The sequence below is a fragment of the Rhea pennata genome, chromosome 26, assembly GCF_028389875.1.
Source record: "Rhea pennata isolate bPtePen1 chromosome 26, bPtePen1.pri, whole genome shotgun sequence".
In the NCBI taxonomy this organism is placed as follows: Eukaryota; Metazoa; Chordata; class Aves; order Rheiformes; family Rheidae; genus Rhea; species Rhea pennata.
Window position 1 is genome coordinate 1,752,206 of NC_084688.1, and position 26,770 is coordinate 1,778,975.

The 26,770-nt window shown below is 54.7% G+C and overlaps 2 protein-coding genes and 2 non-coding genes across 4 annotated transcripts; 2 read left to right on the plus strand and 2 right to left on the minus strand.

The window, feature by feature from the left end:
* Positions 1 to 846: 846 nt before the first annotated feature.
* LOC134151065 (dickkopf-related protein 3-like) lies at positions 847 to 2,545 on the minus strand. The gene is made up of 4 exons (XM_062595350.1): positions 2,399 to 2,545; positions 1,298 to 1,478; positions 1,018 to 1,213; positions 847 to 901 (listed from the first exon to the last, which is right to left on the minus strand). The coding sequence occupies exons 1-4, from the start codon at positions 2,543 to 2,545 to the stop codon at positions 847 to 849; spliced, it is 579 nt and encodes a 192-aa protein (XP_062451334.1).
* Positions 2,059 to 2,150, minus strand: TRNAI-UAU (transfer RNA isoleucine (anticodon UAU)). The gene is given in 2 exon segments: positions 2,059 to 2,094; positions 2,113 to 2,150. It is a non-coding gene; the product is annotated as a tRNA-Ile (tRNA).
* Positions 2,546 to 4,293: 1,748 nt separating the features above from the next.
* TRNAC-GCA (transfer RNA cysteine (anticodon GCA)) lies at positions 4,294 to 4,365 on the plus strand. Its single transcript has one exon. It is a non-coding gene; the product is annotated as a tRNA-Cys (tRNA).
* Positions 4,366 to 5,788: 1,423 nt separating this feature from the next.
* PLXDC1 (plexin domain containing 1) lies at positions 5,789 to 24,916 on the plus strand. The gene is made up of 14 exons (XM_062595813.1): positions 5,789 to 5,892; positions 7,064 to 7,191; positions 8,069 to 8,212; positions 8,556 to 8,625; positions 8,708 to 8,830; positions 9,179 to 9,297; positions 9,488 to 9,587; positions 11,054 to 11,149; positions 12,291 to 12,372; positions 14,744 to 14,804; positions 15,883 to 16,018; positions 17,681 to 17,716; positions 19,140 to 19,300; positions 20,860 to 24,916. The coding sequence occupies exons 1-14, from the start codon at positions 5,829 to 5,831 to the stop codon at positions 20,977 to 20,979; spliced, it is 1,440 nt and encodes a 479-aa protein (XP_062451797.1). The 5' UTR covers positions 5,789 to 5,828; the 3' UTR covers positions 20,980 to 24,916.
* The last annotated feature ends 1,854 nt before the right edge of the window (positions 24,917 to 26,770 follow it).

The window sequence follows — 26,770 nt, forward strand, 5'->3', positions numbered from 1 at the left end:
TGCAGCCGCTCGGCGCAGAGGGGTGTGAGCCCCACGCTCCAGGCGGAGGTGAGCTGCTCTGCCCCCCCCCCCCCGCTGCGGGGAGACCCTAGGGTAGACCTCCACCAGCTGTGAGTCCTGCTGGGGCTTCCCGCGCGGGGCGGGGGGCCGCGGCGTGGGGCGGGCCGGCAGCGGGGCGCCGGCGCTGAGCCCGGCCTGGCCTGCTGCAGACCCACCCGGCCGCCCGCGGAGGGGCTCCGGCGGGGCGGGTGCTCCGCTGGGGGCTTCAGCTCCCTGCCCGTGGGTTTTACAAGCTCTTCCCATGTGTCGTTAAATCCTGCCTGTTTAATTCCGTGCAACCGGCTCTGTGGGAAACTTCTGAGGCCAGGCACTGCCCCCTCCCCCCCCCCGAGGCCGGGTCCCCCGGGGCTGTGCAGGACCCGGAGGCACGGACGGACGGACGGACGGACAGACAGACGGATGTGCATGGTGCTCGCCCGGCAGCCCCGCCGCTGACGCCGGGCAGGAAAGAGCAGCGCTGAGCCAAGTTCCCGGCTGCTTCCGCAGGTTTATTTTGTGCTGGGGCAGCAGGGGGTTTCTCAGCACCCCCCTTCCCGGGGTGGGGGTGCAGGGAGCCCCGGCACGGCCGGGCTCTGCCTTGGGGCCGGGGACCTGCCCCGGGGGCTGTTTGGCTGCTGACAGAGGGGGGTCCGGCCCCCTCCATGCATCCCCACGTCTGTCTCTTCATGCCAGCCCCGAGGCCAGGGTGAGGGGCACTGGGGGCTCCTCCTGGCCCCGACTCGGGGTGGGGGGGACGCCAGCTCCGTACGCGCTATTTACAGGGAATAAATAGGGAGCCGGCGCTGCTCAGGGCTGCCGGCATCGCCACTCACTCTTCTCGGGCCGGTACTCGGTCGCCTTCCTGGAGGGGGGAGAGCGAGAGGGTGGCGTTGGTGGCACCTTGCTCCCCGTGGCGGCTCCCCCCACCCTGCCGGGGCCGCCCCTGGTGCGGGAGCGGCCCCCCGGCCCCCTACTCACTCTCGGCCGGGCTCGCCGGGTCGGCACACGAGCCCCTCGAGGCAGGGGCACAGCTGGTTGATGCTGAAGGCCAGGCCCCCGGGGGGCACGTGGCAGCCCTGCGCCAGCGCCAGCCGCCTCTTGCACACCCGCTCGCCGTGCTGCCGCGCGCAGCAGGCCCCGGCGCCGCAGTCCTCGTCCCCCCGGCAGCGGGCTCCTGCGGGGCACACGGCGTTAGAAGCGGGGAGCCCGACCCCCTCGTCGCGTCCCCGTGGCCGCCCCCCCGCTGCAAGCTCCTCACCCTCCTGCCCGTCCGGCGCGGGCTGCTGGCACTTGCCAAACATGCAGAGGAGGCCGCGGGCGCAGTGGGCGTCGCGGCGGCAGTACTGGCCCTCCTGGCGCCGGGGCAGGCACAGCCCGAAGTGCTCGTCGCAGAAGCGTCCTGGGGCGCAGGGGCTGGCTGGGCTGCACGTCGCCGTTGCCTGCATGGGGAGGAGGACGGCAGCACGTCAGGGGCGGCTCGGCCAGCTCCCTCCGAGGGGGCAAAGCTCGGGCAGGCGGATGAGGGAGCGGGGTGGGGGCCGGGTGCAAGGAGCAGGCTATAGCTGCTGCTTGCAGCAGTGCCTGGCCAGGGGTGGGGAGCTGTGGCACAGGCCAGGGTCCCCCTTTGGGAAAGCAGAACCATTGGGATGCAAACTTGGGTTGAGGGGCACCAACCACCCAGGAGAAACCCACCCGTGAGCCAGCTCTGATAGATGGAGAGGTCCCTGCTTTCTTCTTTTTCACTTATTTTAGTGATGCCCACACTTATTTTAGTGATGCCCAGAATCCAGCAAGCGGCTTGTGTTTTCTCTAGGGAAAAGAAACCCTCTGCTATTCTGGGGCGGGGGGGGGGCAGGCGGTGGGTATCCCTCCAGGGGGGAGTTTGCAGGGTTGGACCTGGGGAGGGCTGACACCCCCCTCCCCAGAACCAGCCGGGCGGGGAGGAAAACCCCCGGGCCGTGTCCTACTTTTTTTCTTCCCCTCTCTTAAAAGCTGGCCACGGCCCCCCCGTAAAAGTCCTGCTCCAGGTGAGGCTCGAACTCACAACCTCGGCATGGCTCCCGGGTACTGCCGTATAAGTACCGCGCGCTAACCGATTGCGCCACTGGAGCGGCCCGGGCAGGCGCCCGCCGCGCCCGCCGCTGCGAGCCGCCCGCCGCAGCGGGACCCGGGCGCTGCGCGGCGCGGAGCTGCGCGGGGCTGCGCGGAGCTGCGCGGGGCTGCGCGGAGCTGCGCGGCCTCCCCGCGAGCATCCCCGGCGCAGCCCTGCTCTGAGCACGGCGCGGCGCTGCCTGCCCGCTCCTCCTCCTCCTCCCCCCCCCCCACGCACGCCCGGCACCGCGGGGCAGCACCCGCTCACCTCCTCGGGGCTGCCCGGGGCCTTGGCGCTGCGGCCCAGGGTGGCTTCGCCCGGCGGGTGCTGGGGCAGGGAGTACATCCACGCCCAGAGGTAGCCGGAGGCGGCGGGCAGGAGCGCAGCGACGAGGCACAGGCTGGCCGGGAACATGCTGGCAGCGGGAGGGCGCTGGGTGCCCGGGCCCCGAGCATGGGGTTTATGTAGCCCATGGCCTATCTTGGCCCCCGCTGCTAAAACTGTTTGCCCATCTAATGGGGAAGGAGGAGGCAATCAGGGGTTAAGGGATTAGCATAATTGCCAGCCTTCCCCTAGCTGAGTGAAACAGCCCCAAAGTAAACAGCCCCCCCCAGTGCAGTCTGGCTCCAGCGCCCGGCTGGCTCCGGTGCCAGCCCGTGCCCGGGCCCTGGAGCAGCGGTGCAGGGCTGCCCGCGGCCTGGGCACCGCGGTGGCAATGCTGCCATGGGCCCTGCGGGGGGGGGGCCCGGCACAGGCACGCGAAGGGCTCCCGGCTGCACGGGGCACTCGGGTCCCCGGGGGCCGGGCAGCAACAGCAGCCTGCGGCTCCTGGAGTTATTCCTGCTTTGGTTGGCAGTGAGGCAGAGAGTGGGGACACGGGGCAGACGCCGTCCCCTAGGAAGTGCTGCGGAGTGGGGGCACGGTGGATGCATCTGCCCTGGGGACACCCCCCCCCCCCGTCACTCCCCTCTTGCACTCACTCATCTCCGGGGGTGACAGGCTTTGCACCTTCCCTAATGGCTTTGCAAACGACGTGTTTGCACGGCTGCAGCCGTTATCTCCCGGCTGAGCGCTGCAAAGCCGCGAATGGCCTCCCCGGAGCGGCTGCCACCGACAACGCCGTCAGCCCGGCCTCGGCGCCCCGGGGGGGGGGGGGGGGGGCTCCCCGTGCCCCCGGCCTCGCCAATCCACTCTGCGGTACACTCTCGCCACGCTCGTGCCTCAGTTTCCCCATCTGTAAATCAGAGGTGATGAAGCCCCTGGGTGACCCGCAGCACACCAGGTTGGAGACATGGGGGGACACCAAGCCCTTTTCCCCCGTGCCCGGGCAGGCTGCAGGCCAGGACGCCTGGGCCCAGCCTCGCAGCACGGCCCCTGCTCGCTCCGCCTGTGTTTGCGGAGCAGCTTAGAGAGCAAATATTGATCCTGCTTCCGCGGGCTCTCGCACAATCGCAGCAGTTTCCCTCATCCGTCTCCTGCTGGGCTTTCACTCCAGCGCTGCTGTCTGTGGCTAATCCCCGTCCCCACGGGGCCAGTGCCACCGGCACGGCCACAGCCCTGCGTCCAGCTACAAGGGCACTGTGCTGGTGGTGCTTCACCCTGCGGCCCCGGTCCGGGGTCCTGCTCACTGCCCCGTCCCTCCGCACTCCAGTGCACATCGAGGGGACCTTGCTTTGCAGAAAAACCATGGTATTTTCTCCTTCTCATGCTCTGCCTGTAGCACTTTCAGCTCTGGCCGTGCCACATCATGCCCTGCTGCTGCTGTGGCCCCTGTGGCTCAGGAGGACGATTCCTTCTGCCACCCCGTGGGCTCTGGTGTGCATTTTGTGGGGATGGGGGAGGGACTGGCCTGGTGGTCCCGTGGGGCCCCATGGGCACCACGGAGCTGTGGATGCTGCGTGGGAACTGCTGCCGGGCTGGGCGGCTGGCGGTCGGCTGCCAGAGTGAGCAGAGCCTCCGTGTGCAAACCCGTGTGTCCGAGGGCAGGAGGTGTGTGCGTGTGTGCGTGCTGCAGCTGTGCATACATGCACTGTGTGTGTGCGCGCACACATATATAGAGTTTGTGTGTGTGTGTGTGTGTACATATGCAGCTCCCAGCCCTGGCAGTGCCATGACATGGTGCAGAGCACATCTCCAGCCACCCAAGGTGTTTTTCCACAGGTGGGGGTATAGCTCAGTGGTAGAGCATTTGACTGCAGATCAAGAGGTCCCCGGTTCAAATCCGGGTGCCCCCTGCTTTTGGGGAAATGAGAGGGGGCTTTTTTTTTTTTCTTTTTTTGGGAGAGACATTTGCATTTCCCTCCCATGAGCATCCCTGCTCCGGCAGGGAGCAAGGGGCACCAGCAAACCAGGTTGCTGTGCGGTTCCCGCGGCCTCAGCCTGCCTCTGCAGCCACATTTTCCTCATTAGAGACATTTTCTCCTTTGAAATAAGGAAGAGTCGGGATCTGCAGGGATCCGGGGCAGCTGCAGGCACCTGGGCATGGGGAGCAGAGGGCCTGGTGGAGCAGTGCCATCGCCTCTGCTTTCTCCATGCTGCTTTTCAACACAGTCCAGAAGGGCTGCGGGCCACAGATGCGGCCGCTGTTGGGCCAGAGGGGCCGGGCACGGCCGAGCCACCAGCCCCATCCCAGCGCCTGGGGGATCAGCGTCGCCCGAACATGGAGCTGGTGCCTCCGGCTGGGCTCAGGGCTTCCCCGGGACAAAAGTGCAGCGGACGGACAGGAAACGAAGAGTCGCAGCCAGCAAGGAGTGGGCGCTGGTGGTGGGGCAGGGGTGCAGGGCACTGGGGGCAGTGGAGCCCTGAAATGCAGTGCCCAAGCAGTTGCAAGGCTGCACAGGCATGGAGGTGTGCACACGCACTCGTGAGTGTGCACCGTGTGTGTGCACGCACCGTGTGCTTGTGCCACCTCCTTCCCCTTTGCCGCCTCGGCCGCGTGCCGTGCTGTGCCCAGCCCCGGCGCGGGCACTGTCCTGGCCAGACCCCCATTGCAGCCCAGAGCCGTAGGACACCGCCTCCCCCCGGCTGCAGCCTCCGGCCGGTTCGGGGGTGACTCTGCAGGCAGCGCTCGGGCCTCCAAGGATGCCATGGTCAGTGCCGCGCTGAGCGAGCCTCGAGCGAGCGGCGCAGCCCTGTGCGGGTGCGAGTCAGCACAACCATTGCAGGCCTGGGGGAAAGGAGGCCCGGGTCGAGGCCGGCTCTGTCACTGGCCTCGGCTCTGGCTCTGGTGCAATCTCTAGCTCTGCCTCTGCCTCCGTGGCTGACTCCGTCCCTGGCTCTATCTCTGGGTCCAGCCCTGGGTCCATCTCCATTGCCATCCACATCCCTGGAGCAACCCCCAGCTCCATCCCCAGGTTCATCGCCAGGTCCACCCCATGTCCATCTCCATTTTCGCTCCATCCCCAGCTCCGTCGCTGGCTCCATCCCCGGGTCCACCTCCGTTTTTGCTCCGTTCCCAGCTCCATCCTTGGGTCCATGCCCACCTCCATCCCCGGGTCTGTGCCCGGCTCCAGCTCTGGCCGCGGCCCCAGTGCAGCCTCCGGCTCCCTCCCCACCCCCGGCCCCACCCCCGGCTCCACCCCCGGCTCCCGCTGGGGCTCCGGCTCGGGCTCCGGCTCCTCCTCGGGCTCCGGCTGCCCGGGGCTGCCGGCCCGTGGCGGGGCGCCGAGCCCGCGGCAGCGCCGGCGCCGCCCGCACCATGCGCTGCGGCGGCCTCCTGCTGCTGTGGCTGCTGCGCGGGGCGCTGGGCGCGCCCGGCCCGCGCGGCGCAGGTAGGGCCGGCGCCGCGGTCGCGCGTGGCCGTGGGCGGCGGGGGCGGCGGGCTCGGACGGGACCCCCCCCCCCCAAAGAGCCGGCGCCGGGGCCGCTGCTGCCCCCCGCCCCCGGCGCTGCCCCGGGGGGCAGACAGGCGGCGGGGCTCCCCCACCCCGTCCCGCGGGCCGGCGGTGGGGGAGCCAGGGACCCCCTCGCTGCACCCGGGACTCCCTGGCGGCACCTGTCCGGGGACCCCTTCTCTGTGCATGGGACCTCCTGGCCGCACCTGGCCCAGGGCCCCCTCGCTGCAGCTGGGACCCAGCTCTGCGCCCGTCCTGGCCCCCTCTCCGTGTCCATCCTGGGACTCCCTCGTTGCACCCAGACCCCCTTGCCGTGTCCGTCCCGGGACCGCCTCGCTTCACCCAGAACCCCTCTCCGTGTCCATCCTGGGACCTCCTCACTGCAGCTGGGATCCCTCATTGCACCCAGACGCTGTGTCTGTGCCGGGACCCCCTTGCCATGTCCATCCTGGGACCCCCCACTGCAGCCGGGACCCCTCGCTGCAGCTGTCCTGGCCCCCTCGCTGTGTCTGTCCCAGGACCCCTCGCTGTGCACAGAGCCGTCCCTTGCCCTGCCTCAGTTTCCCCTTCTGGTTGGGGCTGGCCCTGCTCGGTCTGGGGCTGGGGGGCAGGAACCAGCCCCCCCCCCCATACTCGCACCTCCAGGTGCTCCCGTCCCGTCCCTGAGGAGGGGACTGTGGCCAGGGGCGCCGAGGGCATCAGGAGGCCGGAGCTGCTGCCGGTGCCTGGAATCGCCGTTTCGATTCCTCCCGCCTCAGCCAGGGTCGCAGCCGCCGCTCGCGTTGGTGCTCGAAGCGGCCCCGTCCCCTGCGGCGCTGCCCGGCGCCAGGGTGCGGGGGCCGCTTTTGCATGCGTTTTTCACGGTTTTCCCTCCGCCGGGCTCGTGGCCGCCCCTTTCCCCACATGTCTGTAACTGCCCTGTTGTCGGGGCTGAGACCCCCCCAGCTCATGTCACCTAAGCGGAAGCTGTCTTGGGGCAGCCAGTGCCTGGTGGGGGGAGGAGGGTTAATCTCAGCGGGTTGACGGGAGCCCTCCAAGTGGGGGATCCCGGTGACCCCCTCGTTGTGCCCCCCCCCAGGCCACCTGCCCGGGGGCCCAGCGGCGGGCGACGGGTGGCGGGGAGCCCGTGAGACCTCACCAGGGAGCGACGGGACCCGCATCAGCCAGGACCTGGGCGGCGGCAGCTTGGCCATCGACACGCTGCCGGCCAACGAGACGCGGATCGTGGTGAGGCTTTGCGGGAGGACGGCACGGCAAGGCACTGCCCCCCCAGGAGAGCTCGTGGCTTCCCGCATCCAGGCTGCCCCTAATTACCTGCCCCTCAATTAGCTCCCTGCTCGCCGCGGTGGGGTGGGGGATCCCTCGGGGCGCTCGCTTCGCCGAGGCCGGCTTCACGCTTGAAGCATTTCTGCTTCAAGCTGAAAAATCCCTGACGTGGAAGCGTTCAAAAAAAACCCAAACAAACCAACAACCCCCCCCCAAACCATCCCCCCAACCCCACCGGGGCGTTTGCAGATGCCTGGGAGCCGCAGGAAGGGTGCAGCCGGGCTTGCGGTTCCCCTGGCGGCAAAGGCAGCAATTTCCCGGGGCGGGAGCCCGGAGCGGCCGCGGGAGCCCGGAGCGGCCGTGGGAGCCGGGCTGCCTTCAGGGCCCCCCGGGCTCGCAGCCCTCCCCAAAGCCTCCCCTCGCTGTTCCTGCTGGAACCAGAGTGCCGATTCGGACATCCTCGTGAGCCAGCGATGAGGTCAGGGGCTCGGCAGCCAGCTCCTCCGTGCGCCCGGCCCGGCGCCGCCGGCTTTCCCCCCGCTCCTCGGCTCCATTTTATTGGGACGCATTGGGAAGGGCAAGGGGGGATGAGGAAGACGGCGGTGGCCAGAGCCTGGCCAGGGCACGAGGGTGCAGGAGCCGGCGCCTCTTCCCACGGCGGCGCCCAGCTCTCGCCAAAGGGGTCTGGCCTGGGCACAGCAGCTTTTGCTCTTCGTCCCCCCTCGGTGCCCTTTTCCCGGCACGCGGCATTCCCGCGCTGGGGTCCTCCCCGCTGCGCCCGAGCTGCCGGCCGCTGGCCGCGGCTCCGGGGTCTCAGCCCTGCCCTCCCCGGTGGCAGGAGGACAACCACAGCTACTACGTGTCGCGGACCTACGGGCCGGGTGAAGCACGCGCCCAGGGGCTCTGGGTGAACATGGCAGCAGCCAACAGGAGCCAAGCGAAGATCCATGGGATCCTCTCCAACACGCACCGGCAGGCCTCGGTGAGCCCCGCGCCGCACCGCGCCGCCCTTCCGTCTGCAGCCCAGGATGTCCCCAGAGCCTCCCCTAGCAGGGATGTCCTGACGGTGGCCTCTTGCCCCGGGCAGTGGCTGTCCCCACCATGTCCCCATGATGGCCTGGTGGAGACCAAGACTTGGGAAGGGTTTTGCCTTCCCCAGATCTGTTCTTGCATCCTGCAGGGCAGGAGCATCCAAGGGGACCCGGCTCCTGCGGGTCTTTGCGGGTACTGAGCTGCTCGGCGACGCCGGCGAGCACGGGCCCCACTCCCGCTGCGTGACTTTGCCGGGGTCTGAGCGTGGTTCTCACCCCATCTGCCTCCCCCAGAGAATCATCCTGTCCTTTGACTTCCCCTTCTACGGCCACCTCCTGCGGCAGGTCACGATCGCGACGGGAGGTGAGTGAGGGCGCGTGGGGCGGGCGCGCGGGGCGCCGGCGGCGGGGAGCCTGCACCGCTTCACCTCCCTTCACCCGCTCAGGCTTCATCTTCATGGGGGACGTCATCCACCGGATGCTCACGGCCACGCAGTACGTCGCGCCCCTCATGGCTAACTTCAACCCCAGCTATTCCCGCAACTCCACCGTCCAGTACTTGGACAACGGTGAGCGCCGCTCCGCTGGTGCCGTGCGCGGAGAGGCTGCTAATCCCGCTGCCCCGCTCCTTCCGGGCGGAACGGGGCCGAACGCGGCTCTTCCAGCAAGGAGAGGAGCTGGGGCTGGGCGCGGGAGAGGAGCGCCCGGAGGAGGCTGGCGATGCCCTGAGCAGTTGCGACGCTTGGTTGGAGCTTGCTCGTGGGTCTGCTCGAGGCACGTGCTGGAGGCCAGAGGACGCGAGCCTCGAGCGAGCTTTGTGGGCAGGAGAGGCCACGTCAGTGATGGCAGCTGCTGAGATGTGGAGCAAAGAGGGAGAGCGGGGCTGATTCCCTCCCCTCCCCCGGTTTCACCCCCAGGGACGGTTTTTGTGGTGCAGTGGGACAAGGTCTATCTCCAGGGGAAGGAGGACGTGGGCAGCTTCACCTTCCAGGCCGCTCTGCACAGCAACGGGAGGATCGTGTTTGGTTACAAGGAGGTGAGAGATGTCCATGCTGGGGAAGGTGCATATAACCCCCCAGGCTGGTGTTACTGGGTCCCTGGAGGGGGTCCCTGGGGACCTGGGAGATCAGATATAGCGGCTGCCGGCGTGTCGAACATGGGCATTTGCAGCTGCGCAAAGGCCCGCAGGGCTGGAGCCCATCGCACCCTCTCTGCCCCGGCTGCAGATCCCCGTGCCGGTGCTGCAGATCAGCGCCACGCAGCACCCCGTGAAAGCTGGCCTCTCTGACGCCTTCATGATCCTCAACCCATCTCCCGAGGTGCCTGGTGAGTGGCTGCCGCCCCGGGACCGGGGGAGCCGGGTGTCCTTGGCACGGGGGACGGCGGCCGCGGGTGCCCCTCGCCTGCTCGACACCCGGGCGCGTGCTTTGGCCACGTTCTGCGAACGAAAGGACGTCGTGTCTCCTGCCCGGTGCGTTTAGAAGTCGCTGTTCACAGCCAAGCTGTGGTGTCCCTGATTTCCAGCTGATGATGAGGAGGAGGGGGACGGCGGCAGGGGAGGAAGGGTTGCAAATGAGCTGTAGAGGTTCGAGTGCCTCGGAGCTGGGGGGATGCTGGGCACCTCACACCTTTAGGCTCCTCTCGGATCCCACACCATAAAACTGCCCCACTACCGCTCCAGAGGAGCGTGATGACTTGCACGGGGTTTGGACACGCAGCCGCTGCGTTAGTGAAAAGCCTGCAAGTGTCGTGCATGGTCTGAGCATCTGCCACGCGCGAGTCCTGTGTCTGTGCTGCACGCTCCCGTGCATGCCGTGTCCCTGCCGTGTCCCTCCCACGTCCCTGCCGTGTCCCTGCCTCCGTGCCGCAGGGGCCTGGCGGTGCGCACGGCACGGCCGGCGCCACTGAACGGGTCTCGCAGCACACGTGGCTGCTGCAGGCAGGGTCAGGACCGGCACGTGTGCTGGGTGGACGTGGTGATGGCTACGTGCTTGTGTCCCCATAGGCACGGGAGCTCCGGGCACGCCGTGAGCTTGGGGGAAAAGCTGTTTCAGCCACTCCCTGGGCTCCCGCGCGGAGAAGCCCAACCACGCTCCTCCCGCCTCCCCGTGCTGCACCTGGCGCCGTTGCTTTTGCTCGTTATTTATGGAGCCTGCCATCTGGCCCTCATTTATTACCAGTTTACAACCGTTTGGGTTAAAAACCTCAGCCAGGCTGGGTGGTGCTTCCCTGGGCCGCCCCGGCATGCTCGCGCTCCCCGAGCCCCCAGCGCGGCACCTGCGCCTCCTGCCCGGCCCCTTGCCACCGCAGGCAGGCGGGCGGCGAGGAAACGCGAGACTCGTCCCTAACGATGGGAAGGGAAGCGAGGCTCGGCGGCAGGGAGAGCAGAGGGGCAGGAGGGCTCACGCGCGCCTCCGAGCGCAGAGCCGGGCTCGGCTCGGCGTCTGCGAGTTGCCGACGAGCGACGCGTTGTGCGGCTCGTGTTTGCTCAGAGCGATGCAGGACTGGACCGCGTCCATCCCGGGAGCCTCCGCTTGGGGGAAGCGGGGCAGAGAGAGCTCGGGGCTCCTCCTGGGAAAATTTGGAAGAGGAGACTGGGGCCTTGGCATCCCTGCTGCCCCGCTGCCGTTGCTTCACCCTGCATCGGCTGGGACTCGGGGGCTGCAGCCGCCCCCCAAACGCGCGTGGGGGTCCCGTGGGGGCAGCGGCTCGCAGCCCCCGCCGCCGCCCGGGCACGGGCACGTGCGCACCGGGGTTGCACCCGGCCTCACGCGAGGCCTCCCCCGTTGCAGAGTCCCGCCGTCGGACCATCTACGAGTATCACCGCGTGGAACTGGACACCAGCAAGATCACCAGCCTGTCGGCCGTGGAGTTCACCCCCCTGCCCAGTAAGTGGGGCGGCCCCGCGCCGCGCTGCTCTCCCGCGCTTTCGCCCCGCAGCCTCCGCTTTGCAGGAGAAACGAGGAGTCCGCAGGAAATCGCGTCTTATCCGACCTGTCCGGCGCTCCCCAAACGCGCGATGCCAGCGGGTTTGGTGCCAGCCCCTGACACTGGTGCAAACCCAGGCGCGCCCCAGGAGCGGAGGGCAGAACGCGGGAGCCCCCGGGGCGGGTGCTGACGTTCCTGCTCTTCGCCCCGTAAGCCACCGCGCGCTCAGCCAATTCTGCCGGGCGCTGCTGCGTTTCGGGCCGGCCCGCGACGCGTTCTGTAAGCCCCCGCGGTCAGCGCTCAGATCTAATTTATAGAGGGCTCACGCGCGCCTCCGAGCGCAGAGCCGGGCTCGGCTCGGCGTCTGCGAGTTGCCGACGAGCGACGCGTTGTGCGGCTCGTGTTTGCCGCTGTTAAACAAATACATTTAGCGTTCGAGACCAAGGACGTGTGCATGCGAGGCAAGTCGTCATGCAGTGCATAAATACAGAACAGAGAGTAAATCTGTCATGAGCATACCAAGGTTATGCATTTAAGTGGTCTCCCCAGGGTTTTTTATGACAATTTTAGCAGCAGGCAGGGTTCCTGCAAAGCAGATCATAAATAAACAGTCTGCAGTATATGTATGTTTTTTTTCCTTAAGAGTTGCTTTTTTTCCCCCTCGTCCGTCGAGGCAAGATGTGCCGGGGCTGTGCTCTGCCGGCCGCGCCGAGGGGCGAAGCGGGGCCCGCTGCCTTCCAGGACTGCGGGCGCCGATCTGGGAAGGGAGGGGTGCGAAATGGCAGAGGGATGCCCGGAGCAGCGCCAGCTCCGCTCTCGGCTCTGCCACTGTGGCCGGCCAGGGCCCTCCCCCCCCGGGGAGGGCTTGTTAAAACTGCTGCAAAACGGCTGTTTTCCAGCCAGGGTGACAGAGGGCCGCAGGAAGCGAATCCTCTCCAGCGTGCGGAGACTAGTTATTGCGGAGCTATTTTCAGGAAATAAGTGCAGCCTCCTTTGGTGATGCTCTGTTTCTACCCATGCCGCCAGCTTTGAGTTTATGCTCCCTTGTGCCTATCCAGATGCTAGCGTATCGCTGGTACGTGTCTCCTCTCTCTTTTACAGCTTGTCTCCAGCATCAGAGCTGTGAAATGTGTGTGATCTCGGAGCTGACCTTCAACTGCAGCTGGTGTCACGTCCTGCAGAGGTAGCTTGGATGAGTTTCCTTCCCATCTCTTCTCTTGCTGATGTTTCTAGAGCTGGGAGAGCAAGTGCAACTTCAGGTCTAAGCTTTGCTGATGCCTGGCATCCGTGCTGTCATTTTTTTTTTTCTTTTTTTCTATTGGGGGGATGCTAGCACAGCCTTGTAGGCAGTGGGTAGGTGGCAGGCTGATCTCAGGTTGCAAGCAATTAGAGATTTTTGAGGGTGGATACCTTAGTCCTTATGTTTTGATGCAGAAGCTAGAGCAAGTTGGGACTAGACGCAAAGCTCGCATATTTGCGAGTAAGTGAGATCAGACGTGGTAGAAACATCCTCATTTAGGCTGAGGTTTCCGAGAGAAGTGAAGGGCAAGGAGGTGGGGACATGCTGTTCAGAGTCTGGAGCACAGTGGCAGTTGAATGACTCTCGTGACCCCCCCCCTCAGCCGTGGGGGACAGGCCCTTTCCGTTGGGGACAAGACACAGTAAAGGCTGGGGGGACTTGCTGAGCTGTTGGAGGCAAATGGAGAACTTGGGTAGGGGGTGAGGGCAGGCCTTGCCTGTCGTCCCAGAATGGAAGGTTTTGGTCTCTCTCCTCCTTCAGCTCAAGATGTGAGAATTTAATGAGTTTCTTTTTTTTTTTTTTCCTTTTTTTTTTCCTGAAATATTTATTTGGAGCTAGTGGCAGGGGAGAGGACCCAATAACACAGATCCTCGCAGGCAGCGCCGCGCCATGCCATCCCTGCTTTGGGAGGCCCAGCTCTCCGGGCTGCCTGCCCCCCTTCCTCGGCAGCCCCGGCCGAGGGACGTGCCTCCCTGGCTCACCAGGGCACAGCTCACGGGGCACCTACCTTCCTCCTTTCTGTATCGCTTCTCTGTCACTACTCTCAAGACTTACGCTCTTGTCTTACGTGCACCAACTTCAGCGAGGCCTCAGCAAGTATGTCAATGGCAGCTGGAGCAGAGAAAGCTCCTGAGACATCAACAAAGCTACCATATAAATCGGCATTGATTCATTGCCTCTCAATGGGCTGGGGCTGGAATATAACCAGAGCCAGGGGATCATCATTTTTCAGTGACAGTTGCTCAGCTGGTGGCTTCAGATGAGAGAATATTATGTTCTTGCAGCTGAGAGAGATGTGTGAAACCAGATGTGGCTTTGGTAGCAAAAGTAAGCCCAGGATACAGAGTATTGGTCTGGATCTTGTTTGGTCTGAAACCCAGGTGTTCAAGAACTCCCTGATTCTGCTTATTTCCAATTGATAGCATAGGCAAGTCCAGTCTTCCAGATTTGAGGTCACAGCTGTTTATATTTGCGTTTATCACTTATACTCTGGTTCCTCCTGGATGGTTTGGCTGAAATACATGCTTCCTGCAGCCACAACTGCATATAGGCAGCTCGCTCCTGAAGAACACAGACTACAAATACAAATGGCAAGTGTTTTACACATTGGGGAAATTGCAGGCTAGCGTTATCAGGAGCAGCTGAGCAAGTCTACCACTACCTTGCTGGCTTTCAACTAAGCTGGTTTTGCAAAACCAGTGTGATTTTCCCAAGGAGGCTGGTAGGGTGGCTTCCAAGGATTGAACTCATGTCCTGAGTCCAGTTCAGTGATTTAACCCCATAGTTTCATTTTAGCTTTCTTTTAGCAATATAGTTTGTGCTGTTGCTTCTGCTGAGCCCCTAATTGTTACAGGCAACACAGAAGAGCTCAGTGACTCAGCAGGACCCAAAGTTCTTGTGGCTTCACCTCTTTTATTGGCTGGTAGTTGGGTAAATTACTGCTTGTACGAGCTGAACCCCTGATTCATCTTTTTGGTAGTCCCTGGAGACTTTGCAAAGGTCAGAGTTCTGTTCCATTCCCTCTGTTTTTGTAGAGATTTCACTAGTTGGTGTTTTCTTGATGCAGTTTGTAACAACTTCTCTAATGTTGCTTTTCCTGTGCAGATGTTGCTGGAAAAAACTCACAGAGATCATGGCCTTGCTCTGGCATAGAGTCTGCAGAATGGAAATTCAAACTCAGTCTATATATTTTTCCTATTTCACTGTGTCTCTGTTTTCCTTGGAGAAGCGGTATTGACCCTTTTCCTGCTCTGTAAAGAGGAACATTTGGGTCCATCCAGCACAGCTGTACTGGAAACTCCATGTCTTTGGAGACCAACTTGTGTATAATCTTTCCAGTCCACTCATATTTGTTTGTCTAATTCACAGTGCCCATTGGAGTAGCATTTGGGATTCGTAGGCAGCTTAGAAATCATCGTTAGCAGTGACACCCCTGTGGAGTGGTCAGATGAGCGCTGTTCACTCCCTGATTGCTTTGCTTGCTGTGTCTAGCAGGAGTTCATCTGCCACAGATCAATGTCGTTTGTCTCTGTAGATGTTCCAGTGGGTTTGACCGATACCGTGAGGAGTGGCTCTCTTACGGCTGTGGCCAGAAGGTAAGAGCGAGCAAAGCTTCCCTTAGGCTGACAGGATAACAATGTAATGTGGATTTTGCTCACCAGTAGCGGTATTTATGATGTACTCTTACGACTCAACTCTTACAATGAGACTTTAGCTGCAGGTGAAATATATAATCAAAACAGTTTATTTTGCAATTTGTTTTGGCTGCTTGGAGGATGGTAAGCCATTTTGGATGTCTTCAACAGAGGCTGAGAAGAATGATGCTGAACTAAAGAAAAGATAGTGGCTATATCCTAGGTCCAAAAAAATCACTCTCAGCTCCACTTGGCCTGTGCTGCTCTGGAACAGATTGCATACCCCCCTTCAGACATCCCTTTCCCATTACAGCAGAACTACAGACACACTTAGTAGAGACTATCTCCCCCCTGCTCTATTGGAACAGACAGAAGATGGTCCATCTAATCAGGTGTTCCATGTCCTTGCCCTGCTGGTCTTGCTTCTGTGCTGGTGGATGTTCAGTAAAGGTGCAGGACCTCTGTAAGTTAACTAATGGTGCAATCTCAGTCCACTGAGATACTTGCTTTTTTCCCTTGCTGTCTGAATCATGACTATTATTCACGCTGAAGTATGAAGAAATTAGCCCTTGTGATTTTTTTTTGTCCTTGTTAGTGCAATTGTCTCTACACTGGATGAACTAATTTGTCTCAGAAAGATCAGCTTTAATGGAACATCTGTTTCTGCTTTGCTTTTTGTGTTGTTTTTCCCCCAACTGAAGACTCAGCTTTGTTCCATGTTTACCAAGAGGGTTGAGGGAGGGAAAAGGAAGTCATGAGACCTACTGTAAGGTCATGCAAGAAAGTCAGAATGCAGACTGTTGCAAATCACTGCTATTTGCCCTAACTTAGTGGTTCCCAAAGTTCTTCACCTGTTTCCTCCCTGCTAGATGACCCCTGCCACTTCTCCTAGCACATCTGGACCATGTTCCCTGCTTCCCTGTTCCCATGTTGGAACCCCAAGGGCTTGGCTAGCCTGAGGCTAGCTAACCTCCAGCTCTCTGGCACTCTTGCTGGAGGATTGCTAGGAACAGTAGCCATTTTTCATATTTCTTTTCAGTCGGAAGAGGAGACATGCGAGGATTTAGCAGACGATGACCACTACTCGGCACCGCCTGACAGCTCTTTCCCACCGTTTGATGAGGATATCACCACCTCCGCTTCCTCGCTTTTCATTGACAGCCTCACTACAGAAGGTACAGGCAGGTGGGGTGAACAGCTGTGGCAGGGACACCCCCTCCTCAACACTTAGCCCTGGAGAGGTCTTTCACTCTGATGCCTAATGAAGCCAATTAATATCCAAGTAAGCAGAGTAGCATTCCTGGCTGCCCAGTTGTTGAAGCCCAAGGGCAAGGGGGTGGAAACAGAAGACAGTGGAAAGGGGAAGGAAGGACAGAGTAAGAGATGAGAGCTGGAATGACATGGCAAGTGAGGCAGGTCAAACCCTCGAGTAGGAAGAGTTTTACAGTTGCACTGCAGCCTTTTTATGCATTTATGAAGGTCTAGAAGATAATAGACCAAAAACAAGTATTCTCCAGTGGACAGACTCCCTAAGGCCATAAGAGAAGTTAATACTGTAACTAGGGGCTCATGTTTTTAACATCCTTGCTGGTGACTCAGGGCTGACAGTGCTGTCTGTCTGGCAGTAATACAGCACAGACATGTGATTGTCCTCTGCTTGGGAATGGTGTTCATTCCAGCATAAGAAAGCTCCAAATAAGGACCCTGGTGTCCCTTGAGACACCCATGTTCTAAAGCTTGATAATCCTATTAACACAGGGCTGTCTCCTCAGATCCTAACGGCAGGTATCACTTCAATTTTGCTGCTTAATAGTCCCTAACGCAAACTGCTAATTAGAATAAATAGAAAGGAACATTAGTAATTGTCCTTCAGCAATAGAAAGGAGTTGGGCTGGGGGGAGGAATGGAGCTCCTGGCTGACAGAGTTGACTTTGAAAGGAGCAATTAAAGGAAGGGGAGTATAACACCACCACCGAGATTATTTTCCAACTCATCGACAATTCTTGGAAGAAGAACAAGAGGCTTTTTGTGACATATTCAAGCATGAAGTTAATTTGTAATCTTGGAAGGAAACAAAACAGCCAGCTGCATCAGGCAGGGAACTTTATCTGCAGAAGTACAACTCAGGAACAAGCAAAGCAAAGGACTGGACCCAGCCCTCTGCATCTTCCCAGACCAGACCAGCTTGCTGGAGCAGCTCAGTGGAGATGTTTGGGAAAGTGTCTGACTAGCTGGTCTTGTGTCAGCACTGCAACTAGGAAAAGTCTTAGCCAAGCAGTAAACATTCTGGATTAGGATTTCAGCTGGATTCTCAAGGGCTCTGTGGTGAATATCAAGACAGAATAAAGCCTTGTACAATAAATCCTGGTACTTTCAGAATGTGATGAAGAATGGCATTGGACTTTGCTGCTCCCCAGCCCCCCATGGAAGACATCTGTGAATTCCACTTGATTTATCTGGGATATATCAGCAGCATATTTCAGCAAATGCCATAGTCTGAACATAGACACCCACAAGGTTGGGGCCCCATCCAACATTCATTTGTTATTCTGTATTGCACACTGAGCATATTTAATGACTAGTTTCTACAGACATTTGTGCACCAGGTGCCACTTTTGTGAAAGAAGCCAGAAAGCCAGAAACTGCTTTCACTATTGTTTTGTTTTCTGGGTGCCTTTCTCCTCCACTAAACCACACTGACCATGTAAGTGCTGTGCAAAGAGACATGTTCTGTCACAGGCCTCCTGTTATGCAGCAATGAAGGAGGGTGGGAAGAATGGCAAATATCATAGAAATCTCCTGACTACTATTTTTTTTTGCCTGTTTTCTTCTTTCAGATGATACAAAGCTCAATCAGTATGCAGCAGGCGATGGTACGTCCTTAATCTTCTCTTTGCCTGCTCACGTTCTTCCTAAGTGGGAGTGTGGTACACTGAAATCAAATGTACTGGATAGTTGTAATCAGTCAGTGCAGTGGACAGGAGAAACAGATTGAAATGATGTAATCAAGATAAGAATCCTTTTGTCCTTACCTTGATTGTTACTGTTTCAGGTTGTGAAAAGTGAAACCAATCTGTTTTAGCCTGATGCTGTTTTTTTTTTTTTTTTTTTTCACTTTTGCGACTTTCTCAGATTTGACAGGCGAACTAAGATGAGGCATTTTGCCTTTCCTATATAATTCTGTCTTTGCTGTCTTTGCATAGTTGCAAAGTCCTGTTGCTTTTGAATTTCTCCAGCTGTGCCAAAGAACACTGTAAAAGCCAAATATAAAAAGTGTCCTTTCCATTAGCCTAGCTCTGTCTTTTCCCTCTCTGTTCCAGCAAATCCCTTCTCAATCAGAGTGTGTTAATCAGTCCTAAGGATAGAGAACTGAACTGTTACCATAATGCTCTTCCAAATTCCAGAATATAGGGAGGATGTGAGCATTTCTTCCTCTGATGTCAGATTCTCAAGAACTGCAGTCCTATGTAAACCACAAGCCTGTCCCTCTTAACTGAGAGCAGCTTACAAAAGTTAAACTGGGTATAGGATCAGTTCTTTTGCAGGCATGGGGCCTTTGAAATCCACGACCTTCCCAGTTTCATCCAAATTACTCCCCAAATGACTGGTAATGTCTCTGCTAATATATGCTATGTACGCCCTCTCTAGCTCTGTGTGATTGAATATTCACAGCCAAGGAATGAAGGCAAGCTGGAGGACTGTTGGGAAGACATGCTAAGGACACACTCAGCATACGGCTAATGGCTTTCTATCAGAGCGAGCATCTAATATATAAAGTATATAGATGTGGGGATGTGTATGGCTACTGTATAGTAGTTATTTAATCTTCTTTCAAAACAGCTATTGATACCATCTGATGCTGGAGCTCGGATAGTAAATTCAGGGTGAGAACTTACCTAAAAGTAATTCATGTGAAATATTAAAAAAGAAAGACACTGACTTGAATTGACAGCCTCTGTTTGGGGCTAGGGAGGGGAAAGTGCAGAATACTGAGCATGAGGATTATTGTGAAAGATTTCTTTATCTACTCCAGACAAGTCTCACACACATGATATTAAAAGCTTGGTCTAGCAGATCTTTCAGTTCCAAAGATTTGGACTCTTAACATGTGAGCTAACAAAAAGCTCACTCGTGTATCTAGCTTGCTTACTTACCCTCCTTTTGAGCCAGCCAGTGGGTTAAATTGCTCAGTCTTTCATGCAATGCTCTAAAGAAAAAAAGCTTTGCTTCTCCTTTCTTCTGTTCTTTTACTGAGATCTCAGTGATTCCAGCCTTAACATAATTCTCTTTTTACAGGTGTGGGAAGCAGCCTTCCTTCAAAGAAAGCAGGAACCCCGATTCACACAGGTACTATTGTGGGCATCGTTCTGGCTGTGTTGCTCATTGCTGCTATTATCCTTGCTGGAATTTACATCAACAGCCATCCCACCTCAAATGCTGCCCTGTTCTTCATTGAGGTGAGTGGAGAACCTTATCACAGGCCAGTTTTCTCTTCCTCTGCTACCATCAACACAAAGCTGTCATCACCAGAAATGAGGGAGATAGGGTGGGAGGCTATGCCCAGCCTTTTTCTTTCTGATTAATATTAACATGGCCTCTGCAGAGCCTGGTAGTTAGTTACTTCTAGGTTTTCAGCTACTAGAGTGCCTTGTCTCAGCACGCACATTCATTTCTGTGGCTGGAGCATGCTGAGCAATTTAATATATTGAGTCATTCACTTAAAGGGGCTGAGCCATGAATAAGGAAGAACCAGATCATCTCCAAGTGCAGTTGCCTTCAGGGAATCCTCACCTTCTAGAGGAGAGCAGGGAGGCTGGGCTTTAGCAACCACCTGGGAACCAATCATGCGTTTAAAGTTACATTTTTGAGGTCTGAATCCTCTCAGCAGGTTTGCAGATATATTTCAATTAAGCCAGCCACCTTGCTTTGCCTTGGCCTCTGGGGAAACAAAGAAAGGAACACTGAGAAGCTTCATATTTAAGATCCTCTTCATGGTCCTACAGTCACAGCTAATCTCCAACTTGCAGTTGTTGGTGGTATTTTAAACCTAGTCTCTCATCCTCCTACAGCTGCATTTTATTTTATACTCTTTCATAAGCTCCCTTTCACATATTGCCTTTTCCCCCATACAGCGGTAGACTCTTCCACATGCTTGCATGAGCAAGCATGCACAGTCTGGCTGGAGGACTCAGTTGGAGCTATGACATAATTAAAATTGCTGCCTTTTGAATTGCCCAGCTGGATTTTGTTTACTAAAATTGTCAGACTTAACTGATAGATGTTATGCCATCAGCTAATTTGTAAGTGGTGGTGTGAATGCTCTAAAAGATTTTAATTTTCAGAAAGATAGGGGGCCTGACAATCTCCATCTGCTGTTAAAAGCCAAAAGACTGCTTGATATAGACTCCCGAGGCAGTCAGAAGTGGGCTGAATCCTGGCATAGCAACTGCTGTGTAGGAAGTGAGCAACATGTAGCCCTCAGCCTTTCCTTGTCACTCTCTGGCTTTTTTCTATAGCACTTGTCTTTCCTCTATCTGTCTATTTGAAGAGCCAGGCTTCAGAGAATTGATCTATCTGGCCCCTATCAGTTTAGTACCTGAACAATTCACAGTATTTAATAGATCTAGCTTCACAGCTCTCAACTGAGAAAGTCCCTCTTTTGCTGATAAAGAGGAGAGGCACAGAGAGATGATTTGTATGTGGTCACACAGGAAGCCTGTGGCAGTCCTTAGCTGTTAAAGCAGGCACAGGTCATCCTTGTTCCGAAACCAATGTGAGATTTCACTTGCAGTTTCCATTTCCTCTCTGCTCCTTCTTTTAACCTTATTAGCGGGTCAGTTTGGTGAGATTGATGCATTGTAATGCTCCTTAAGTATGAAGTGATTTTATTAATAAAAGTTGAGCTGTCACAAAGACAGCACTGTTTTTGTTTCAAGACTGCGTTTCAAATTTCCCAGCTGGCATAGACTGAAAGGCTCTATCACCGTTTCTGATGGATCTTTGTTTCTGTCCACAGCGAAGGCCACATCACTGGCCTGCCATGAAATTCCGAAATCATACCAGCCATGCAACATACTCTGAGGTGGAGCCAGCCAGCCACGAGAAGGAGGGCTTTGTTGAAGCGGAACAGTGCTGAGCGCTTCCTCCCCTGCATCTTTATTGTCCCATGTCCCGAATGTTGGGGTCTTCTGTTATTGTACTGCAAAGTCTTTCCCCTGTTGGAAGAGAAACAGCAACTAGAGGAAAAAGACCCACTGGAGCATTGAAAGGAATAAGGCAGGGCAATGCAAGGACGTGACTTGCCTGGATTCCTCACGGGACAGCACAGCCTGAAGCAAAGGCAGTGAGTTGCAACGTCAGATTCTGCCTGCACCAAAGCTCTGGATGTGTCAGGAGAAAACAGTGCAGTCAAAGTTTTGGTATGAGTAGTGGGAGGAGCTGTTTGTTTTTTCTTCTTCTCTGTGTGAGGTTGACCTCTTCCATCCTTCTCTGAGAGTCTTAACATGGGCAGTTCACAGGAGGGCCAAATCTAGGTACAGGCAAAGTACATAGTTGCCTAAGGCAGCAGGCTCTTTGGGACACCAAAACTGCTTGCTGCACACTCTGCCTATGCCTGCACTCAGGACCAAGTCAGGCTCATTGCCTCTGCCTCTGTCCACGGAGAGGCTGGGTGACTGGGGGGCAGATGCTGCTGGTGGCCCCAGGAGGGGAAAGGCTGGTTCTCCAGGGCTTATCTCACCTGTCCCATCCTCCTGCTCCCTGCTCTTGTCCCTTTCTCTGCTCTTCCCTTTGCCTTCTTTCAGGGCAGGCAACATTTAGCTTTCTCTTCACGGCTAAGAAGACTTGTGCCCTTGTCTTTTTATCCTGAAGTTGTTGTTCTTACACCATGTCTTCAAATCCTCATGCTTCTCTCTTTTCAAGGAAACAGCTTCTACCCCCGTACTCAGGAAGAAAGAGAAATCTGATCTATTTTAAAGACAAAGCCCTATAGAAGATTCACCTTCAGGTTGTTTGTTAACAAATGGTTTTGGTGTGTTTTCTAGCATCTAGTTAGTTTGCTAAATTACTGACTACGACCCTTACTTTAAAGGAGTCAGAGGGTGAAAAATCTTAGATTCCTTCAAACCACGTATCTGTTGCACTGCCACTAATCCAGCAGGAACAGAGTAAGTTTTAATAGAAGAGGATGGGGATAGAGCACTATCAAAAGCACTGTTCTCCCCAGGGCTAAATCTTGAAGTAAATCCAAGCTTATTTTTCATGGAACTTTCACATAAATAAAGAATGAAGGCATACATGCCACTGTATGATTAAAAATATAAAAATCACTTTGTTAACATCATCGTGTTTAAAACTCACTAAAGTCAGTGGAAGTTTATTGATTTTGATTACATCTGTAATCTGATTACCCTGGTCTGGATGTGTACTGATATCATGATTCCAGATATCATGACCCTCATTAAGGACTTCAATGCTAGACCTCTTGGGGTTTTCTGTTCCTTCTCTGTAATCAGAATTAAGCAGTAATCTTCATAAATACTCTATCCTACTTTCACAGACACTAGCTAGTGCAAGATTGGGCCCTAAACTTAGGAAAGCTTGTATTAAAAAAAGACAGTGTCCAAAGTCCAGTGTAAGGTAAAGTTTCCATCCCCCCCACCAAAAAATGGTGTGGGATGTATGGACTTTTTTTTTTTTTTTCCTTCTTGAGCCTCAGTTATTTATTCTGATATCATGTTTGGTACATACTTTATCCACTGACAGCTTCAGCTATCACTGAGGGTGATTACTGCCAAAGGCAGGGTCTGTCTAATTAATGTTTTCCTTCTCATCTGCTGAATTTATATTGCCTTTGAAGATAAATATGGATGCTCTGTGGCATTTAGACCTCAGATTATACTTCCTCGTACATAGTCACTAGGGAGACTTTTGCTGCATCTATTATGGCCTAAAGACACAAAAACACTCAAGCGGGGTAAGTCAGATTGAGTTGTGCCAAGCTGTTGTGGACCACACAGTCTTTCTTTAGAGATATTTTGAAGATTAACTTTATTCCTAAGTAAAGCTTTCAGCTGCAAGATTGTTTTTTCCCTGTTTTCCTCAAGTAGAATGAATTCTAAAGCATACAGTCATCTAGTTTTTGCTTCAGATCAAATCTGCTTTAAAAGGGTTATAAAGTGGTAGGGAAAATTCTCCGAATTTAGTTGTTTTCAAATAATGGCCTTGTTTTTACTATTTTTCTTAACATTCATACTCTGCATTTTGGGGTATTCCTTTTCCCTTTCTACCCCCAGAAATACCAGGCAACATCCAACAATTGTGAAATGCTGCAAATTTAAAAGAAAACAGCTTCACCTAGTGTGTAATTCAGCTCTATAAATCACTGCTGCATTACTGCAGCCAGAATCTTAGACATGTTCAAAAAAAGGACTATACATTTAGGTGGGGAATAACAGCATCTCAGTGCTAGAGCACATGAACAATTGAAGTATATAAAACACCTGTACTTCAGGGCAGATGCCAAGGTCTGAGAGCCTGGAGTTAGAAAGAGCTTTATTAAATAAATAAATAAATAAATAAATAAATAAAGAGCAGACAGGCTCTGTAAGTATCTAATAGATGTTTTGTCCACCTTCTACTGAAGGACATGGTATGGAGATATCGTCAGGTGGAATACAATATTAACAGCTTCGATTCATAATCTCTAACAATTTGCAGTAGAGCAGATTAAGTTATAACTGCCTATACTTATGTGTGTGCCCTGACCTGAAGATTTTCATCCCACAGTTCAGTTAGCATAACCAATGAGTGCTCAGGTCAGGAGCTCCCTCTGCCTAGTCTGGAGAAGAAAGGCATTTACATGCTGTGTCTCAAGGAGAACAACAATTTGTCTTACCTTTCATCAGGAGGCCTAGCTCTGGGCACTTTAAGTTCACATCTGGGGAACTAGCAAGTCAGCAGGGAACAATCTTTCATGACTTTTCTTTGCATGTGACTTTTTTGTGGAAGAGGGGTCTATTAAAGTCCAGACCATCCAATTATAATTGTTGCTGATTCCTAGAAGAAAGAGAAAAATATCTTTGCCACCAACAAGTACTGCTCTAATACTGAAGTGAACAGGCGAGATGAGTCTGGGCTCAAGTATAATAATGGCTGCACCAATTCAAATGCATCAGGATCAATACTCCTGTCTCATCTGTGTAACTCTGACTTCAAGATGCTGGATAATCTTGCTAGTCTTGAGTGCCAAAGCACGAATACAATTCTGACCTCAAATGGTTTTGATTACGCTTTTAATCATGTGACTTCTGTAGCCATATCCATATCTAAAGTTTTACTTTAGATTCAGATGAACCCATCATCTGGGCTTCCTCCAAAGCAAGCTCCATAATGTACATGTTTATCTTGACCTGTATATTTTATAGCTATAAAATGGGCTGGGGCTGTTAGCTGTGCTCAGTCCATTGCTGAGCTGGTTAAAAGGGGTGCAAAGTGCAAACAATTGCTAACACTCCTCGTTTGTCTTTGCAAGCACAGTGTCCTTGCAGTTTGTGGCAACTGCGGGGTATGTTGTTCGGGTGTAAGCGAACTGCCGGTCATCAAGGAGAAAAGGACATTGTCAATCTGTTAGGTGGCCATTTGTGTTTAGCAGTTGTGAAAATACACCACAGACAAACAAGGGCTTGGTTCTGCTACTACTAAAGTCGGTGGTTAACCCCCCACTTTTCTGACATCAATGAGAGCAGGAGCTGGCTCAAAAATTACTTTCTTGTAACAACTAAAGACCTACCTTCCACATACTTGAATTTACAGCACAGTTGGACTATTTGGGGGGGGGGGGGAACCAAAGGCACTTTAACAGTCTTTTAATGCAAAGTATTTACTATGAACTATCTGCATGGAATACAGTGTTAACATTCAAAAAAAAAAAATCTTTCTTTTTCGACTGCTTTGTTTTCAAAATAAAACCTGCAAAGAATTTTTAGTTGTGTAATACAGACTTTAAGCATGATGGCAATTATTTTCACCTTGTGTGTTTTAATGACATTATAAAAATACAAGCCAATTACGGATCTTTTTTAAAGGTCATTTGAGTCTCTTTTCTGTGTTAGTAACAACACATAGGAGGGGTTCCCAAGATAGATTGAGGATTAAAACTAATATAAGTGAGGTTTGAATCAGGACCATAATTATCTTCTCATTTTCTTCTGTATTGCTTTTAGATGTTTGTAGATCTTTAAAATTAAAAAATGAACTCAGATTTGTCGCGTTTTTGCATAAAGCAATCTTCAGAGTTTTGATCTATGCACTACTATCAAGGGCTTTCATATATACAAATCACCTTAAAAGTACTGTAGCCCTAACCCTAACCCTAGCCGATTTTTGTACGGCACGCCTCGCAGGCAGACCCCAGCTCTGCTGCGCAGCACAGACTCCTCACAGGGCAGCCCTCTTGGCACCAAACGACTTCTTGGGGCAGCCCCTAGCCACCCCAATGCCAGCAGCGCCTCCTGCTTATCTCCTTCTCTTCATCCTAACCCTACCCCTCAGACCTTTGGCAGGCCAGCCGGGCAAATACAAGCCCTGCCCTGGCACGCACCAGAAACTCCTCACACCGCAGCTCTCTGGGCAGCCAAAGCCTTCTTTCGGCACCCTCTAGCCACGTTCATAACAGCGGCGCACCCAGGATAGCTGTAGGTATCTTTCCCTGGTTTAGGCTTCCTCTTGTATCGTGCACTGAATGTATGAACGGCTCAGCATGATGACATACCTGAAAGGAGGTTATGAAATGTTGAAAAATGTCCGTCCTCCAATTTACTATAGATAGCAGTAGATGAAGTCCAGTGGGAGCTTTGATGAAACTGTGTCCGTGTGTACTACACCTTGAATAGTTTATAACGCAGCCAGAACAAGGACTTACTGTTAACCATTTGGATACACTTACCTTGCAAACTGCTGTATCACGTAGAAGCTCAGAAACTTTGGTAATGTAAACTTCCTTCACATCATCTAAAAGAGGTAAGTGTGAGCCCTATTAGAGACACGTAACTTGAGATCCAAGGGTGTTCACAGAGGTAGGACAGAGCTGAAGCTAAGATGGTACGCTGTGATTCAGGAGATGCAAGGCAGTTAGAGGCCCTAAGCTCCCAGTATCACAGCTCCTCATCTCTAATACACAAACAGTAAACACTGTTTTACCTGTGGCTGTTTAAACTGTAAGATACTTGGCCTCAGGATATTTTGTAGCTTATACGTGTACTGTTTCTAGCTTTTCTTGTGCTTGAGCAGCTGAATGCATAATTTTCTAAGCAACTTTGTCCATGCTGCCTTCCAGAAGTGAGTGTCACCATTTGCATACCTCCTTCTTTCAATGGCTAAGACCATGCTGTAGTATTGCAAATAGAAGTAATATATTTACCTCTTATTCTTCCTCTCCCGTTCCCCTCTCCAAACCTCCTGCAGCCTGTCTTCATCACCCTTCCCAAGGAGTTTGTCCCAGGTTGAGAGGAATTGTGCTAACACAGTACAGGCAGTTATAAATGAATTTAAACAGAGTAAAAAAAAATCTACCTACCCAATGCCTTGTTCTAGTGTTTTCTCTGAGCAGGAAAGCAGCAGGTCACTGCCAGCCACAGCTGTGGAATAAACCATACTTAGCCTTGTTTCTCATTTTGATTTTGACTTTTCTATTATATATATCTGGGCAATACTATTCATTCTTTTCCATAAAGAGCAAACACTTTATAACATACAGCTAGGCAAAGATGTAAAAGTCATCTCTCTTGAACAAATAGTTTTCATTCTAAGTCTCATCTCAGAAAAAGGGACTCATAATTAAATACATTACCCATTATGCAAATAAAAAAGAATTTGTATAGTGGAAATGCAGCTGCAACCTCAGGTACAGCAGCATGCTGAACTATAAT

Excerpts from the sequence above, each read along its gene's own strand:
- LOC134151065 (XM_062595350.1), bottom strand. The coding sequence starts at position 2,545 with ATGTTCCCGGCCAGCCTGTGCCTCGTCGCTGCGCTCCTGCCCGCCGCC. Across the intron at positions 1,479-2,398 it reads CCCCGGGCAGCCCCGAGGAG|GCAACGGCGACGTGCAGCCC; the intron begins GTGAGCGGGTGC and ends CTCCCCATGCAG. Across the intron at positions 1,214-1,297 it reads CGCGCCGGACGGGCAGGAGG|GAGCCCGCTGCCGGGGGGAC; the intron begins GTGAGGAGCTTG and ends TGTGCCCCGCAG.
- PLXDC1 (XM_062595813.1), top strand. The coding sequence starts at position 5,829 with ATGCGCTGCGGCGGCCTCCTGCTGCTGTGGCTGCTGCGCGGGGCGCTG. Across the intron at positions 8,213-8,555 it reads ACACGCACCGGCAGGCCTCG|AGAATCATCCTGTCCTTTGA; the intron begins GTGAGCCCCGCG and ends TGCCTCCCCCAG. Across the intron at positions 12,373-14,743 it reads TGGTGTCACGTCCTGCAGAG|ATGTTCCAGTGGGTTTGACC; the intron begins GTAGCTTGGATG and ends TTGTCTCTGTAG.